Source organism: Lissotriton vulgaris, chromosome 6 (assembly GCF_964263255.1).
Source record: "Lissotriton vulgaris chromosome 6, aLisVul1.2, whole genome shotgun sequence".
NCBI classification, from domain to species: Eukaryota; Metazoa; Chordata; class Amphibia; order Caudata; family Salamandridae; genus Lissotriton; species Lissotriton vulgaris.
The window spans coordinates 1,006,776,398-1,006,794,274 of NC_141694.1; the positions used below are offsets into that span (position 1 = coordinate 1,006,776,398).

The window sequence follows — 17,877 nt, forward strand, 5'->3', positions numbered from 1 at the left end:
GTATCTTTTTATGAACTTTTATGGTATTTCAACAATTATGGAAAACAGAATAAAGTTGGTTTGATTTGATTTGACTGAGTGGGGTATGCAGACCTGGACAGAGTCTGGAGGAGGGCGTTGGCTAGGTCGGGAAACAGCCTTTACAACGCAGCCTTAATCACGCCTGCCATTTCCCTGAAAACTGAACAACGCTTGCCTTAACCACGCACATGCCTTAACCACACTTATGAGTGGTTAAGGTAGCCGACGTTCAAGTTGTTGTTCTAGAGGGGAGAGTGTAGGTAGCTGGCACTGTATATACTATACCAAAATAAGATATAGTGTGCTTGGAGTCCAGTGGAACCCCAAAGGTAGGCAGAGGTAAAAGTAGATAGCACCTTACTTTCTAATTGTGGTAGTGTGGGCGGGCAGTAAGACCTTATCAGAGGGTAGTGTTAAGCATTTGTTGTACACAATTAATTAGCAAATTAGGTCACACACTCAAAGACTCAACTCAGACCAAATTTGTTTGTATAAAAATATTGTTGTTACTTTATTTCTAGAACTAAGCCACGCCTCGCACAGGTAAGTAAAATTAATGCTTTTCAAAATCTTATTCAGTGTTTACAATTGAATGCAGGTTTAAATGCAGTTTGATTGAAATACAGGTAAGTCAAAATGTCGAAATAACTTTTAAGATTACTTTCCAGTTACTTTTTCTACTCCGTGTCATATGCCTAGATATCACACTGGGACATTTCTTAGAGAAATTGAAGTAAAATCAGTTTTGCACAGTTGTAGTTTTCAGGTTTCCATACAAATCAACCCAACACTAAGAACATTTTTCTGAGGAAAACAGTCAGGGCATTCCTATAGAGAGAAATTAAGTTATCGGTTACCAGGAAAGTTCTCGGTCTTTGGGGGTGAGTTTCAAGAGTTAGACCAAGGGTTCACCCAGGATCAACGATCCACTCTTGTTACACCCTCAGCGGCACTAGGGAGACCGGGTGCAGAGTGCTGAAGCCTAATGTTATCCAATGGGGGATAGGGGAACTCCGGTTGGTGCCTGCTTACGATCAGGCCACAAGGTTGTGGGAGCAAAGCCCCAGGGTTTTAGTTCATGGCAAAAGGGTTCCGAGTTAGCAACCAAAATCGCCCCCAGAGGCACAGGGGCAGCTGGGTGCAGGGTGCTGTTTTGGCGTCGGGTGTCCTGTTGATTTCAATGGGGATTCTCTGGTTACAACAAAGACTGCAGGCTCGGGGACGAAGATCTTATAGAGGTGACCACCAGTTGGAGAGGTAAGTTGGGATGCCTGGGGATGCTGGGACACCGTCGGTTGGGCCACTCAAGGCTGTGAGACTTCGGGGACAGGGGTGTCTTTAGGCATTTTCTCCAGAAAGAGGCTGCAGGCTTTGCTGGGAGATTCTTGGCAGGTTAGAGATCACCAGATCTCAGGTCAGGATTGCCGGGGAGACCGCCTTGTGGTGTTGGGCCACTCGAACTCGGGCCGTGGGCGACAGGTGCAGGGTGGTGAAGACTCACGGATTTGGCCGGAACCAGAGTCAGAATTAACAAATCCGGTGTTTACGGGAGACTAAGTCTTTTTTGTGGAAAGCAGGTCAGGCCCTCAGGATTCTTTAGGTTGCTGGCTGCAGGACACACCCGTTTGGCAGGAACCCAACACACACTGAGTCAAAGCACATCAGCAGTTCAGCAAAAAGTGGGAGCAACCATGCAAAAATAGGGCACTTTCTTACATAGAGGAATCGGAAGGAGCACTGCAAGAAGAACCGGGACACGGCGTGGTAATTTGAGCTGGGGCTGAACAGGGGGAGGGGGTAGGTTTTAGGGGTGGTGTAGTGTAGTTCCTATATTCCCAATAGGCTCTGCGGATTGAAATAATATATCCTATAGTTTTGTCGTAGGTAGGACTTAGGTCAACTGGGTCTATCGAATATACTAAACTTAATTGTGAGTGCCAGCTAGCTCAGAGGTCACTAGAAACTCTCGAATTCACAAGAAGGGATTAGTTTCTGACAACCGCATAAACATGACCACTTTGTTTTACTAGGACTGGGACAAATATCTTCAGAGTCGTGGAAACAATAGATAAGTATTTCAGTTAGTCAATCGTGCATGCTTCGTTTCTACAGAAAGTGCACAGAAATAGAGAGACGGGCGTTTTAATAAAAAGGGTTTATTGAACAGTCTTCTTTCTCATGCAAGAGAGGTGAACTGCTACAATCGTTAAGCAGACTGCAAAGTATAATGCGTACAGCATAAACAGTAATATGAAATAATACTGTAAGAGCATTGTATGGTTTCTAAGCCGTATAAAAATACATACATAAATACACAGGCTAAAATACTCCACTAGAGGGGGCGTGGCTAGACGAGCCAGCATGGCGGACGTGTTTTAGCCGTTCTTCGTCCAGCCCGACAACTATCCTACTATTATCCTGACTCCCTCTACACGTTGGTAGCCCCGGGGGTAATCTTGGTGTACCTGCGGTCCGCTGCACCGCTTCCTCTGTGGTTTCGGTGCCCAGAGGGTCCGGGGGTCGGAGCTGGGGACCCCGGCGTGGCGTGGCCTGGAGGCGAGCAGTGGAGCCGGGGCATTGAGTTTGGCGACTGGGCAGGTGAGTCCCCGCAGTGGTGGACCTGGCAGACAGAGGTCGGGGGGCATATCGGCTCCCGGGGGTCCCCCGGCGCTAATCTCGGAGTGGTGTGGAGTGGCCCAGGGTGGATGCGGCGGCTGGTCCTGCTGCCGGGGGAGGATCAGGCGGCGGGAGCGGAGATTAGGGCCCGTGGCGGCGGGCTCAGCCGACTAGCGTGGTTCCCCGCACCGAGGTTCCTCCGGAGCATCTGCAGTTCCCCCCCGCGGGAGACAGTGGTACACCTGCGGTCAGTTCCGACGTTTCAGCAGTCACCTGGCCATCTTACGAGACTGAGTGTGAGGCCCTGTGTGGAGCAAAGGAGCCGGGGACTAAATTTTGGCGCATCCCGTGTGTGTGGAGGGTCGGCGCCTTTGGGAACACTATTCGCCCTGTGGGTGCCTGGGGCAACTGTCCTGAGGGCGGAGACCTGGGCTGGTCGGGCCCCCGGGGGATCCTGCTGTGAGGCCGGAGCGGAGCGCGCAGCCTAATCCTGCGGCCTGGGTGCGATAGGCCGGCTGCGGCAGAGATCTTGGCCTGGGGCAGCAGGCTCTAACGACTGGAGCACCCCTCAGGGACATGGCTGAAGAGGTCTTGGACAGTCAGTGGCCCCGGAGAGACAGTCCTACTCCCCTGGCGCGGAGTTCTCCCCGCCAAGTGCCTCCTGGTTGCTGGGCCTGGCGGTAACTGCTGCTGTGGACATTGGTGGTTGAGTGGTGGTGCCCGGTGGACTGGGAGGCGTTGGTGATAGCGGCCTCACTGACTGGCTGGGCCTGCGGGGCGCCCGTAGGGCATGGAGGTTTCGGGACAGTGATCAAAGGGCCAGGTGGAGGCCGCAGGAAGGCCTCGTGGGCGGCACTGGACTGGAGCAGGCCCTGTGGTGACAGGCTCTGGCCCCACATGTGAGGAGAGCGGCGGAGGGACTTGTGTGGTGTCCTGCAGCCCCATACCGGCGCCAGTGAAATCCTAGCGGAGGGTCGGGCGAGCAAGGTGTGCCTGGCAGAGAAACTGGGAGTGCTGACTTACAACAGGAGGGCTGCGGACCCTAGATCGAGAGGGCCTTCTGGTAGACAGTGGTCGGCGTGGACCTTTGGGGGGCCTACGTGGAGCGAGGTCTGGTGGAGGCAGCATTCCCAACTTGAGCCACGTCAGTGGGTGCCCTGCTGCAGGTGGACATGACGAGGGGCAAGGGCAACGGTGGCGCCACAATCCATGGGGCCATTGACAAATTTACCAGACCTGGCGGTGGGGCTGGAGCGGCTGGGGAGCAGCAGGAGCCCGGGCCGGACAATGTGGCATTGATGGCGACAATCACTCAGGCCCGGGACATGTTGGATGCTAAGATTGGCGCAGTGGGCTCAGATGTCATGCTCCTGCGGCAGGATCTAAGGAACGCAGTGTCCCCCATTACGGAGGCCGAGACTAGGATTTCAGGGGTGGAAGATGATGTTGCGGCCCTGAAGCGTCAGGTGGCCAGTATGGAAAGCACCTAGAAAGGCCTAGTGCTGCGGGCTGAAGATGCGGAGGGGCGGGCGTTGCGAAATAACCTGCGCTTTGTTGGTTTTCCGGAGGGCTCTGAGAAAGGCAATATGGAGAATTCCTTGACTCAGTGGCTGGAAAGCTGGCTTCCCCCTGATGCAATGTACCGGTGTTTCGTGATAGAGCGGGTCCACAGAGTTCTTACTCAGAAACACCCGGTAGGGGCCCGTCCGCGGCCGGTGATTGCAAAACTTTTGAATTATCACGACCTCAATGCCATACTGGAACAGGCCAGAGCCAAGGAACCCCTGCAGTACGAGAATTGTCGCATCATGATCTTCCCGGACTACACACGCCTAGTGCAGCAGCAGCGTCAGTCGTTCTTGGCTGCCAAAGCCAGTCTCAGGGACCTCAAGCTTCCGTATGCCTTTCTGTTCCCGGCCCGCCTGCGGGTGGTGTTCCAGTCACGCACTCACTTCTTCGATACTCCGGAGGAGGTCTTCAAGTGGACGGATGAGACGGTGAAGGTGCGGGTGCACACACCGCCACGGCTGGACTCCGACCCCTATGAGCGAGGCACAGTCGAAATACTCCAGGGGCTCTGGCCGCGCGATCCAGATCCCGGCTTCGCTCTGAATCCGGTGGGGCCTTGGCCCGGGGGTCCCCGGCTCCTGGGCAACAAACGGCGATTCCTGACTCTTGTGTCCTACGGTTAAAATTATGTCAGGTGGTTCCTCCTCGGGAACCGATAGCTATGTCTGCTACCTTCAGAGGGAGAGAAGTGTGTTACGGGCTGATCCCCTTCAGTCTGGTACTTGTGGGGGGTGGGTCAGGGAGTTATGGGCTGTAGGGTGGGGATCCATTGGCATGGGGGACCTTGGGCCCTGCGTTGGGGGTCGGAAGCCAACCTTGCCGCGATAGGTACTTCAACGGTTTTGAGGTATGGGTTGGGTGGCTGTCAGTTGTTTAGGGAGGGATTTGTTCCTGTTGGGCATGAGTCGCATAGTCACGAGGGGTTCCCTACACTTGGTTTGTGCACGCCCCGGTGCTTGTGCGGTGATCAGGGCCGTTTTCTGATGGCGAATCGCACAGATAAGGTCTCAGGGTCCCACAATACTCTCCGAATTCTCAGCTGGAATGTGCGTGGAGTCTTAGACAAAATCAAGAGGGGAGCAGTGCTACGCCAAGCGAAAAGAGCTGGGGCTGCCATACTTTTGCTACAAGAAACTCCCCTCCTACGTACTAAGGCCCTGTGCTTGCAATGCTATGGCTTTCAGCAGGTCTTTCATGCAGGTTTTGTGAGGGGTTCCAGGGGAGTGGCCATACTGGTGCATCGTAGAATTCCCTTCATTCACTCAAAACTATGGCTGACACACAGGGGCGATATTGGTTTGTTAAGGACATGGTCGGGGAGGACCCTCTGGTGTTGGGTTGCGTCTATGCCCCGCCGCCATTACAGTGGTCACTGGTCAAGAAACTATTTGCGATCTGGGCGGATATCCCGGACGTGCTCTCGGCAGTGGGGGAGAGACTGAAATGATGTTCTAGATGTTACCAAGGATAGATACCGGCAGGGGGGAGGCCCGAATATAAGCCATTCCACTAAGCTGCGGGATATGGTGGTGGGGTTGGACTGGGTAGACACGTGGTGGCGCCTTCACGGGGATAAACGGGAGTACACATTTCTCTCTGCCGTTCACAAATCCTTTTCCAGGTTGGATTAAATCTTTGTCCCCAGAGAAGCGGCCAGAAGAGTGGAATCGGTGGCTATCCTCCCGCGTGGCCTTTCCGATCATTCGCCTATTACCATTGAGCTACGGTGGTCAGGGGGAGACAGCCATTCCGTGGGCGCCTTTCGGTGTGGCGCTTACATGAAGATTATGGGAGGCTTATGCGGGAGGCAATAGCCGATTATTTAGTCGGGAATGTAGGCTCTGTCTCTAGTGCCGGGGCGTTATGGGAAGCACTGAAACCCACGCTACGGAGGGTAGATATTGCCTGGTGTGCGGCGGCTCGAAAGCAGCGTTGGGCAGATCTGGTGCGTGCTGAGGCGGAGATTGTGGAGTTGGAGCGCCAGGGACGTACTGCGTGTGAGAATCAGTGGGTGAGCCGGCTCATTCTGTCACATCAGTCCTATGCGGCCCTCCTGCTGGATGAGGCGCGGCAGGTCTGGCTGGCTACGCGCAGCAGAATATGTCAGTGGGGGGATAAGTCCGACAAAATGTTGCATCGGCTCTGTCAAGGGACCTTCCATGCGCAGACTTTACCGGGGATACTTGATGGAGCGGGTGCCCCGCTGACAGACCCAGGGGAGTTGGCGGAGAGTTTCGCTGCGTACTATGCAGACTTATATGCCCCGAAGGAGTGCCTGCCGGAATATATGGTGGACAAGTTTATAGCGGACTTGCCTCCTAAAGGGGTATCGGACGAGGTGCGGGATCGGTTGGAGCTCCCCCTGACGGATGAGGAACTGGGCACGGCCCTGGGTGAGCTCAACTCGGGGAAAGCCCCCAGTCCGAATGGATTCCCCAGTGAGTTTTTCAAGAAATATCATGTATGGGATGGGTGGGATCCGGGAGGGGGGAGTTTCGGGGGGAGGGGGGGGAGTGGGGGGGGCTAATCTTGTTTTGTTTATACTTGCTTGTTTCCTGTAAGAAAAATGGATTGCAATCTAATGGTTGTGGCATATTTGATCTGCGAAATGTATGCAATCTTGGAATAAAATCGGTTTAAAAAAAAAAAGAAATATCATGTATGAATGCTGGTATCCATAAGGATTCTCAGACCACTCTTATTCATCTCCCTCTGCAAAGTAAAAGGCACTGGCTCCAATCCGGAGAGCATGGCCCTGAAGGGGTCTGGAAGAGTCATTGGACAACATCCATCCAGCTCCGAATCGGAGTTGGGAACGACAATTGGGATGACGCGCCTCGTCCAATGTTACGACGAGCACGGTTAAGTTGTAGACTCCTTTGATTTTTTTTTGGGGGGGGGGGTACGAAATTGCGGCTCCACTTACGATCCTTGGATTTTCCATGCTATCTGGATTATGAGCATCACGGGGTTGCCAGACTTCATGCAGCAAGGGGCTCAAGACATCTGTCTGTAACAGGCACCACATGGTTGAAAAACCAACTTATTTCCTGGGTAATATCCTCACACCAAGTGAGAAGAACTCCCAAAAATTTATGATAAAAAGTCAGAAAAAGCCAGTCAAAAAATAGCTTTGACCAGATCAGTGCTATCTGACTCAGAAAGGAAAACCGATACCAGCGTGCTGGGACGGCACGTATATAGGTACTACGCACGTCACTTCCAGTACGGACAAAGTCAAAACAGAGTAGAATGATGGCACTTACCGGGGCGCAGGCGTACTGCTCGCAAAACTTCCGGATCCAGTCTGATGCCTGGGGATTATGCTAAGGTAGCTAGAATTCTCAATCAGATTTGTTAATTATTAGTCAAGTTAAGAAAGAAACGGAGGTACTGGATTACAAACATCAAACTGTTGTTTTATGTATCTGCTGTGGATAAAGCAAAACAGAGGAGCAACACTGGCACCAGCAGTGCAAAAGACGACACCCTTCAATGCTTCCGAAATGATCCAAAAGAGTTCATACATATGCAATTTGCAACAATTTAAACAGCCACTCATCATATTTTATGTGAGGCTACTGAGGTACATCAATGAAAATACAAATCACTTTAGGAAAGTCCACTTTAAACTTTAACTGCAGTATAACAAGCAAATGTGTGTGGCAAGTATTAAATGAGCATTTCAACATCTTTGAGGAACTGTAAAAACACAACATATATAGTATCAAATTGAGAATAAACATTCAAACACTCTTAGGAGTGGTAGACAGAGAGGGGCTATTTACAAAGGCATTTATGACAACGTGAAGTAGAGCTCTGCAGTAATACTTCACATAATCTTGAATAGCAAAAATGAATAAAACAGCAACATTCAGGGAATATTCACATAAAGTTAGTACAAACAGAAAGAATTGTGCCTGCTCACTAAAAGCAAGCTGGATATTTCGGCCTCTATCCATAAAAGCATTGGAGTATGTAAAGTGGTACTTACTACAGGAGTTGTACTTCACATAAATAATTTTCTTAATCACCCCATACAGCAGTATATCCATAGTTTTTGCAAACCCATTTTTAATTCTTTGCTACATCTATTATGTATATTAGTTAGAATGTTCCTTTCTTATCAGTTTGTTTTTATGCGACCATTATTCATCATTACTTTATTGGGTCATCACTCGAGGTTTCCAACTGTATAGCAATTTTCCAGAACACGATCAGCTTTTTTCAGAACCAATTCTTAAGGTGTGTCTGATCTTTTTGAGTTTCAGTCGAAACCTTCAATATGCATGGTAAATAGTAGTTAAGGTGCATTTCCATAGAAAAAAAATAAAGTACTAGACAGCTATCTGCAGACATTCACAGGAATTACGATAATGACACAAGCAATAGGAGTGGGTGAACAAATCGGTACTGCAAAACTGTATTTTTCTGTCTCTTATGACTAGAAGCAAAATTCCAGTGGCATTACAACATAAACAAAGGCTGAAGTCTGAGATGTTCAACCACCAGAAATGTTAACCCAGTTTGATAGCTACAGGAGATGGTCTTTAAAAGCAATGAAACTGACATGAGACATGGGACATGAGAAAACAATAGCTACCTGTGCAACAGCAAAGCGAAGGTTTATGGTCTTTCCTTTCTTCAAAAGTTTCTTCAACTTTCTGCTATTAACAATACTGTCAAAATAGGCCCAGAGCTTTTCCACAACTTCCTCGTCTAGCTCCAGTTTTTGGGAGTTATTTCCAGTCAGTGCATGGATTACCCAATCAAGTAGCACCTGAGATAAAAGTTCACAATTTATTTGCTTTATTACCATAAAAAAAATATATACATAATACATTTCAAATTGAACGAAAAACTAAAAACAGTTGTATTGATTTCATATTAGAAAATGAGAAGTTTAAAATAGTCAAGCCACAGTCCAAATGTATTAATATTCATTGCCTATCAATGTAATTAAATAACTGCATGCATCGTTTTACTGTAACAGGTTCTTCATTTTGCCAACCCTTGGTAAGCAAAAGATCCCTTCTATTAACTCGCACAATTGTAGGGAGCACAAAATAATGTAGGCCAAGTGGGATCAAATATGTTTATATTTTACCATACTTAGAAATAGTCTAACTGCTTCCCAGTACCCTCTCCGATGGCGGTGCTGGCGCTGTCGCTTGGAGACATGCTGTATTCAGGATATGCTTTATATTGAATAGGGTAACCCAACAAAAAAGTCCTTGGACCTGGGTGACGAGTGGTATAGAAAACATTGGTCCTGGACCTTTCTTTATCACATTCGATTCTTCTATAAGCAATTGTCATTCAATTGCGAGTTTTGAGCATGCATAAAAGTCAGCTCACAGTTACATAGATCCAAAGAACAATCAAAGTACTTCGATGTGCAACAACCTTTAGATTTCAAAGCAAGGGCATGAATTTATTTATTCACAATATGAAAATAAACAGACAGGAGATATCTTACTTAATCATAGCTAAGAAGGGGGAAGAAAGGCGGTTGCTCCAAGGGAACGTGCAAAAAAGATGAATGCGCGGATTATGAATAGAAAAAAAAAGGGGGCAGAGCATTCTCAGGTGGAATCAAAACGCAAAGTTAATAAAATATAACGTTAACGTTACTGATAATAAAAATCAATCTCGACGGCCTGGCCAGTAAAGGTTGGTTATACAGTTAATTCATACAACAGGATTCATAAACAGTGGAGATGTATATCATCTTAGGCAGCTTAGGCAAGATAGGGAAGGGGGTGTGGTCCCGGCCTGTGGTGGGTAGGCGTCGACGTTTCGACGCTACTTGTGGACAAAGAGGGAATTTATTGGCCTCAGCCTGCGGGTCGTCTTCAGGACAAGGAACAGAAGCAACCATGAGGAATGAGAGGGGAAGGCAAATTACTAAATTGCCCAAGGCTTATTTACAACATAAAAAGGTGAACATGCTTGTCTTACCCACCTAGTCACGGTGTTGGTTGATGTAACTCCCAGTATTGTCACCTGAGTAGGGGTGATAAAAGGGGAGGAAGTGCACATCAAGGGGATGTTCAAGATTTCAGAGTGTAATGAATAGTACTAAATATAATGGAGGCTCACCCACTGGGTAGTTGTGGTACGATACCAGTATGGCTCCTCAAGAGTCCATATTCTGTGAGGTAGAAAAGTTACTCATCTGCAAACAAACCCGAGCGTTTCATAGTTAAAAACAACAAGGGCCACGTGCATGGGAGCACAAGGCCTGACTGGGATAATTACACTTACCCACATTGATGTAGTAGGAGTGAATCGCTATATTTAATGAAGAAGTATCCAGAAATCGATATGCAGTGGGGAATCAATCCACAAATAAGATCAAAGCGAGACAAAAATTAAATATAAAGGGGGTGTTTAAAAGTCAAGACAAGCTGTCTCTAATGCGTGTGCCTCTCCCCTAAAGCCTTTATCCAGAAAACAATGGTTCCTGTGGCATATCACTTTATCAATTACTTAATAGACTAAGGCTTGATAACAATCCGAGTATTGGAGAGAGGGTGGCAACAAAAAGACCACCAGCGCCAACCTTTTTTAGACAAAGGAGGGAAAACCAAGAAAAGAGTCTGGCACCAATACTCAGGAGAACGACAAACGAGGAGCAAGCACTATCAATGGGGGCCCCAACCGTACTAGATCCAACAGACAATATGGAAACGATACCCAATTTTAATTTGTCTAACCAAGTGTTATTATCTTCTGAAATCTCCTTATTAAGCAGAGGTTTATCCTTTGTGATCAGTGAGAGACCGAACTATTTTAATCTGAAATCTGAGCTTTTTCAGTTTTTCAGAAAGATTCGCCTAAAATTCTTTTTCAAAAATCGTGAATTTAACACACAAGAGTCGGCAACAGGGTTAAAATTACCATCTACTTTTTACCCGACAAACAGCATGATGCCCCCTGAAGTACTCACGTTTGAAAAACTGATTTTAGAGGAGGTTGACAATTTGAAAAAGAGTAAACTAATTATACCATACAATATAACACTTCTAGAAAGACAGGCCCTCAATAGTTTGAAAAAAGACACCTCTATAATACTCAAACCCGCAGACAAGGGTGGGGGAATTGTAATCCAAGAAAGGACAGACTATGATATTGAGATTAAAAAACAAATCTCGGAAGAGAAACATTACAAAAAGCTTAATCGTAACCCAATTCTGAGATCAAAGAAAAGATTATATCGATCACAAAAGAAGGTTTCGTCACAAAAAAAGAATTTGATTTTATGAATTCATCTAACCCTAGGACGCCCGTTCTATACACCCTCCCCTAGGTCCACAAAAGTACAACACACCCACCAGGTAGACCTATTTTATCTGGATGCGGTTCAATTTTAGAACCGATTGGTAAATACATCGACTTTTTCATCAGAGACTTTGTTCCACTACAACAGAGCTATGTGCGTGACACTATGCATATGATTAATTTGGTTGAGGGAATACCCTATAACAAAGATACTGATTGGCTTGCCACCCTCGACATATCGTCCCTATATACTAACATCCCCCAAAAAGAAAGTATCAGCTGTATAAAAGAACTTCTTGACACAAGACCAAGACCATTCAATGTGCCAACTTCATTCATAATCTCATTGTTAGAAATAGCACTTCAGAGAAACTATTTTGTTTCCAATGGACAATTCTACGAACAATGCTGTGGAACCAGTATGGGCGCAATTTTTGCCCCGAATCTGGTGAACATTTATATGAATCATGTTGAAGGACTCTATGTCTTGAATGTTCAAAATCCATACTATGCCAGCATTAATTGCTGGCATAGATATATAGACGATATTTTTCTTACTTGGAGAGGTAGTGAAGAAAATTTCACTAAATTCATTTTGTAGTTGAATACTGTTCAAACTCATTTGACTTTCACATCTACCCTACATAAGGAGACGATTCCGTTCTTGGATCTAAATATCTTGAATGTAGACAATAAGTTGATCACATCTCTCCATAGAAAGCCTACGGAGAAAAACACATTGTTGTCATATAAAAGTCAACATCCGAGAGCATTGAGGGATGGCTTGCCATTTGGGCAATTTTTGAGAATTCGCCGTAATTGTGCACGACGAGAGGACTATATGAGAGAATCAGAATTTTTGAAAAACAAACTACTAATGAGGATATCCTAATAGATTGATGCGAAGATCACTTAAGCGTGCCTGGTATTGTCCACGAGAGGAACTATTGGTCACTAGACCAAAGAAGGAAATGAACAAAATTGGGTGTGTCACCACTTTCGGTGTCAATACTAATAAAATTCGAAAAACAATCATGAAAAATTGGAAAATAATCCAAAGTATTGACTCTGAAATTGATGTACCTCTATTAGCATACAAAAGGGCAAAAAATCTTAAGGACCATTTGGTTAAGTCATCTACTGAAAAAACATCTCAGAGAAGTGGTACACTTGAAACATCATGGAATCTTCCCCCTCTTCTTGGTCACCACCCATGTGGCAACTGTGATCTGCCCATTAACTTGTAAAACTACTCATTTTAAACATGGAAACTGATCACAAACTGGATTTCTTTTCAAATTGTAATACACGAAATGTCGTGTACTGCATATGGTGTCCATGCGGCCTACCCTATATTGGGCAAACTCAACAACTGATAAAAGCCAGAATAGGGCAGCATCGTAGCCGCATACGAAAATCTGTTCGGACAGCTCCTCTCGTTGCCCACTTTAAAGAATTCAATCATTCTGCAGATGAAATGAGGTGGCAGGTTGTAGAAATTGCAACACTACCTGAGAGAGGTGGGGACATTGCTCAGATTTTACAACGCCGTGAATGTCATTGGATTGACAAAATCAATTCAATAAATGAAGGATTGAACTCCGCCGATGAATGGAGAGGCTTTGTCTCTACACTGACTTAACCAATACTTGGAAATAATATTCACCTTGTATCTAGGAATTTTGAATGATATATGCTGTGTACTACACTGTGAAGACTTTGTATATGCTTTAGATGTCTTCTCTGCATATTAGGCAACATGTTTACTAATGATATTAAATGTAAAGCTTACTGTTACAGGTATATATTGGTTTAATAACTATGTCTCGATAAGCAGATAATTGTGTGGCATCAATATGAGAAGACAACTTGAACATTTATATATCATTATTTTAATAAGTTGATACATTGTATGTACATGTATTGGTTACATGATATTTTATTATAACAGGTGATTCTGATTAATATCATGCGTACTTTGTTAAACTATTATCATCAAATGTGTTTATGCCAAATAGGAACAGTGCATGTATATTCACGCAAATAGGAACACTGCACGTACATTCACGCTCTCTCCCTGTTACACTTGTAAACAACAGAACTATGTCCTTCTCCGATTGTGATCCAATCACTATAATATGCAAATTTGACCAATATCACACTTTGTGTGAAAAGCTAGTACCGTCATATAATTCTGCGGAATATCAATTGTGTACGTATACTCCATGATTTCCCCGCACTTGTAAACAAAGACAAGCCAGTCCTTCCTCTATTGCGATTACGCGCGTAACGTCGCACGTTATAATCGCGGTGACGTCATCCGGCCGCACACCAAACAAACAATCTCCTGAAGGCAGCGATCGGCTGCATTGAAACGCGCGCAGGTACGAACAAGATTACCACCATTACTTGGCTTCTTTAGCACAGATAAATGCCCAATGTAACCTACAATTACTTAGACAGCGTTTTCTATTACAGGCATTTCCTGTTCACTCCGCGCATTGACGGCATTGACCGATACACCCAAATAGAACACATTACCAAGTTGTCCAAGACAGTGGTAAGTTGTGTCAATGGTCTAGCTGTAACATGCCTTGTACAAACTACCTCGTTTCGTATGTGGCTAATCCTGCCCCCTTTCTGTCTGCTCCTCAACAGTGCCCGGCTGGGTTCACTGTAAGTAAATTCAATTTACTTTTACACGCATGGGTTATACTCACTACTACCCCAGTATAAGGTAAATTCTTAAACCTTCTCCATGAATACACAATATATTCATGGCGACTACATATAGATTTACAATTTCACATTATATTTTTTTATAGACGTCCCTCACTCCCTGTCCTGATGAGACCCTCATTCTAAGGGTCGAAACGCCGTCGACGCACTAGGAGGCGAACAAGACTCATACAGTGCCTATGATTGTATAGCGGCTGTTCTACAATTGATTTAAATAATTGCTTTGAGTCATGTCTCCCTTTTTGTAAATAGCCATTATTGAAACTTGTATAGCTCACTTAACTGTACACACGTTGTTTTTGGTTAGTTCACAAATCACTTGGGACACATTGCACTTTGTATATTATATTGTATGTCGCAGTCAAATCAATTTTATTCATTTGCTATTTGAAATACAAAAAATGGTTTGAAACTGGTATGATTGTGTTTCTCTCTTTTTGTTGCCACCCTCTCTCCAATACTCGGATTGTTATCAAGCCTTAGTCTATTAATTAATTGATAAAGTGATATGCCACAGGAACCATTGTTTTCTGGATAAACACATTACCCTGGTTCCGTTGTGAGTAGGGTTTCCCTTGTTCTCTTTTTTCGCCCTAAAGCCAGCATTTACCTTTCAGCGTGAGGAGATCGTCACTCTAGAGTGACACCGTCAGAATGATCCGCGCGAGCAGTAATGCTTATACAAACTTTGTAGCGCGAGGACGTTCGAACGAACACGCCTGGTGCGTGCCATGTTGTCGGTTTGACCTGTGATAGTCTTTCAGCAACCCTAGGACGCGCTATCACAGGTCAAACGGACAACATGGCACGCACCAGGTGCGTTCGCTCGAACGTGCTCGCGGAACATAGTCTTTCAGCAATCCTAGGACGCGCTATGTTCCGCGAGCACGTTCGAGCGAACGCACCTGGTGCGTCGCATGCAGTGCTTAGTTTGTAAAAAAAAAGTAAGTGCCAGGGCCCTCATTAGTAGCCCGCTGCAGCCTGCACCACCCATTGCCACTGCCAATGACAATACCAACACAACTACTAACCACCCCACTTCCCAAGTGTGACAATTCAGACTATTCCTGGGCCCCAAACACTATTAGAAAAGTTCGGACATCAGATATTAGTCGTTTTTAATGTATATTGAATTAGTAAACAACTGTTGTGCTCATCTCTAAATCAGACATTCAGCACCACCATGTGGCAGACTGTCATAAGTGCCAGTGTTGACATCTAAGTATCTGACGCGCTATGGCACCAGCGCGACTAATGAGTCTTTCGCTGAGTGCTACATGGCAAGTACTGTAGCAGCCCAAAGGGGGTTGGCAATAAGAGCAATTCAAGTGATGGTGGGGAGGGAAGACACTCACTTGAGGGAACAAACACATCGTGATACCAAACATAATCAGTGAACAATCAAATTCATATACAAGACAAAATGGAACATTCAGATTCATATATAGAACAAACAATGGCACATTGGACATTTACATTGGTACAGATACAATACATGGTACATTTAATGAGATCACAATAAATACAATCCATGAAGAATGCTCCTGACTTTCACAACAGTATTGATGGAGATAGGCATTTTTCAAGGGCACATGGACAAGTTGAGGGGGTAAGATTGAATAGTGGAAACATGTAGGCGATCTATTAGGGGAAACCCTGGTGGGTATGATAACGCTACCCAAGGTGTCATGTAGTAGGCCTATGGACTAGCTGGGGAACCACATGTATCATCCATTATTGAGACATGGAACCTGCCTAGTGATTTCCTCGTATTTGTTCAGACCTCTCGCCACCATGTCCAAAAGGTGTATCCACCTGCATCCACGAATTTTAAGGATGTTTGAGAAGTCTCCTCCCCTTGGGTTGGCCTTCACATTCTCCATTACTCACCATCTGAGACTTTCAGGTGTGTGCCCAAAAGTTCAAAGATGTTCTACGAGGGGTGCGCCCTGTACTGGGCAGCGTATACGACTACAATGCTGTAGGATACTTTTCTTGACTTTTTGTATGGTCTGCCCAATATACAGAAGTCACAGGGGCATTTTATGGCAGAGATCACTCCAGTGGAGTTACAGTTGGTATGGTCCTGTAACGTATGAGTATGGTTACTGTGATGGAATTGGTTCACCTCCCTGACCATGGAGCACGCCTTACACCGTCTACACTTGTGGTGTCCTTTTACCGGTGGGATATCCCATAGTGCAGATTGTTGGGCCCTCTGTTCAGTGGGTAAAAATGACTTGTCTACATAATCCCTCACGTTCTTTTCTTTCTTGAAAGCATGCATGGTGGAGGTGCACCCCAAGTTCAATTGATATTAACTGCCAATGGCGGTTTATGGTCTTCTTGATCATATTGCTTTTTGTACAAAAGGTGGTTACACACACCATGCGCTCCTGGTCGTGAGGGTTTTTTTGTTTGGGTTCAAGGAGGAACTACTTGTGATTAAACTACACATGTTTACGTGCTTTCTTCAATAATCTTATGGGGTAGCCCCTCTCTGTCAAACAGGATATCAAGTCCGCAGATTCCTCAAAATAATTCTCTTTCTTAGAGCAATTCCTCTGCAACCTCAAGAATTGACCAAACGGTAAATTATCCCTGAGGTTGCGTGGATGGTGACTGGAGTAGCGTAAAAGAGTGTTACGTTCACTTGTTTTCCCATATAGACATGTGTATAGTCTAACCTGATCAGCTTTTATAATGATATCTAAAAAATTGATAGACAGTTTGCTAAATTCTAACGAAAATTGAATATCATGAGAACAAGTGTTGAGCCAAGTATGGAAATCCTGCAATTGTTCCTCACTACCTCTCCATATGGTAAGGACGACATCCATGCAACGGCACCATAGCTCGATATTTTGGCTGTAGGGATTCTGCTCGCTAAGGATGTAGGGGAGTTCAAAATTATCCATATAGAAGATAGCTAGATCAGGTGCAAAACTAGCTCCCATTGCGACTCCTTTTGTTTGTAGGCAAAAATCACCTTGCAAACTAAAGAAATTATTTGTCACAGCGATGTCTAAAAGTTCAATGATAAAATCAGTGAGAACCTGGTGTGGTCTGGGGCATTTCTCCACGTTTTTTAAAAATACTGAGAGTGCTGCCCCTTGTGGAATATTGTTGTACAGCGATGTTATATCCATGGTGGCCAAAAGATTGTTATTGAGGTTATATGGCGTTCATCCAATAATTTGATGGTTTGCAAGGTGTCTCTAAGGTATGTGGTTGCTTTCTCAACAATAGGTTTAATAAACACATCTATGAAATTACATAGTGGCTCCAAAATGGAACCACAACCCGAGACGATGGGTCTGCCCGGTGGGTCCTGCATGCGTGTGTGAATCTTGGGTAGTGTATACAGGGTTGGCATCCTGGGATATTTATTATTGAGATACTCATATTTACTTATAAAACCCTCCTCTAGACCTCAGAAGGGTGGTGTCACTGATGGTTTCAATGATCTCTTTAGTGGGGTCAGATTTCAGTCTCCTGTAATTTCCTTGTACGCCCAATTGGGCTAGGGTTGCTTTCTTGTAATCGTCAGTGGTTTGAATAACTATTGCCCCGCCCCTGTCGGTGGGTTTGATAACTATGTTGGTATTACTCCTAAGTGACTATCGCTAGGCGCTCTGACTTGGTAGT

General features: G+C 45.5%; 1 protein-coding gene across 1 annotated transcript in view; it reads right to left on the bottom strand.

Annotated features, from left to right (window-relative positions):
* URB2 (URB2 ribosome biogenesis homolog) overlaps positions 1-17,877 on the bottom strand; it is a 966,667-nt gene that overhangs the window by 884,202 nt on the left and 64,588 nt on the right. Inside the window, exon 3 of the mRNA XM_086927065.1 lies at positions 8,810-8,986. Within this exon, the coding sequence (XP_086783191.1) occupies positions 8,810-8,986 (177 nt within the window). The remainder of the gene's footprint in view (positions 1-8,809; positions 8,987-17,877) is intronic.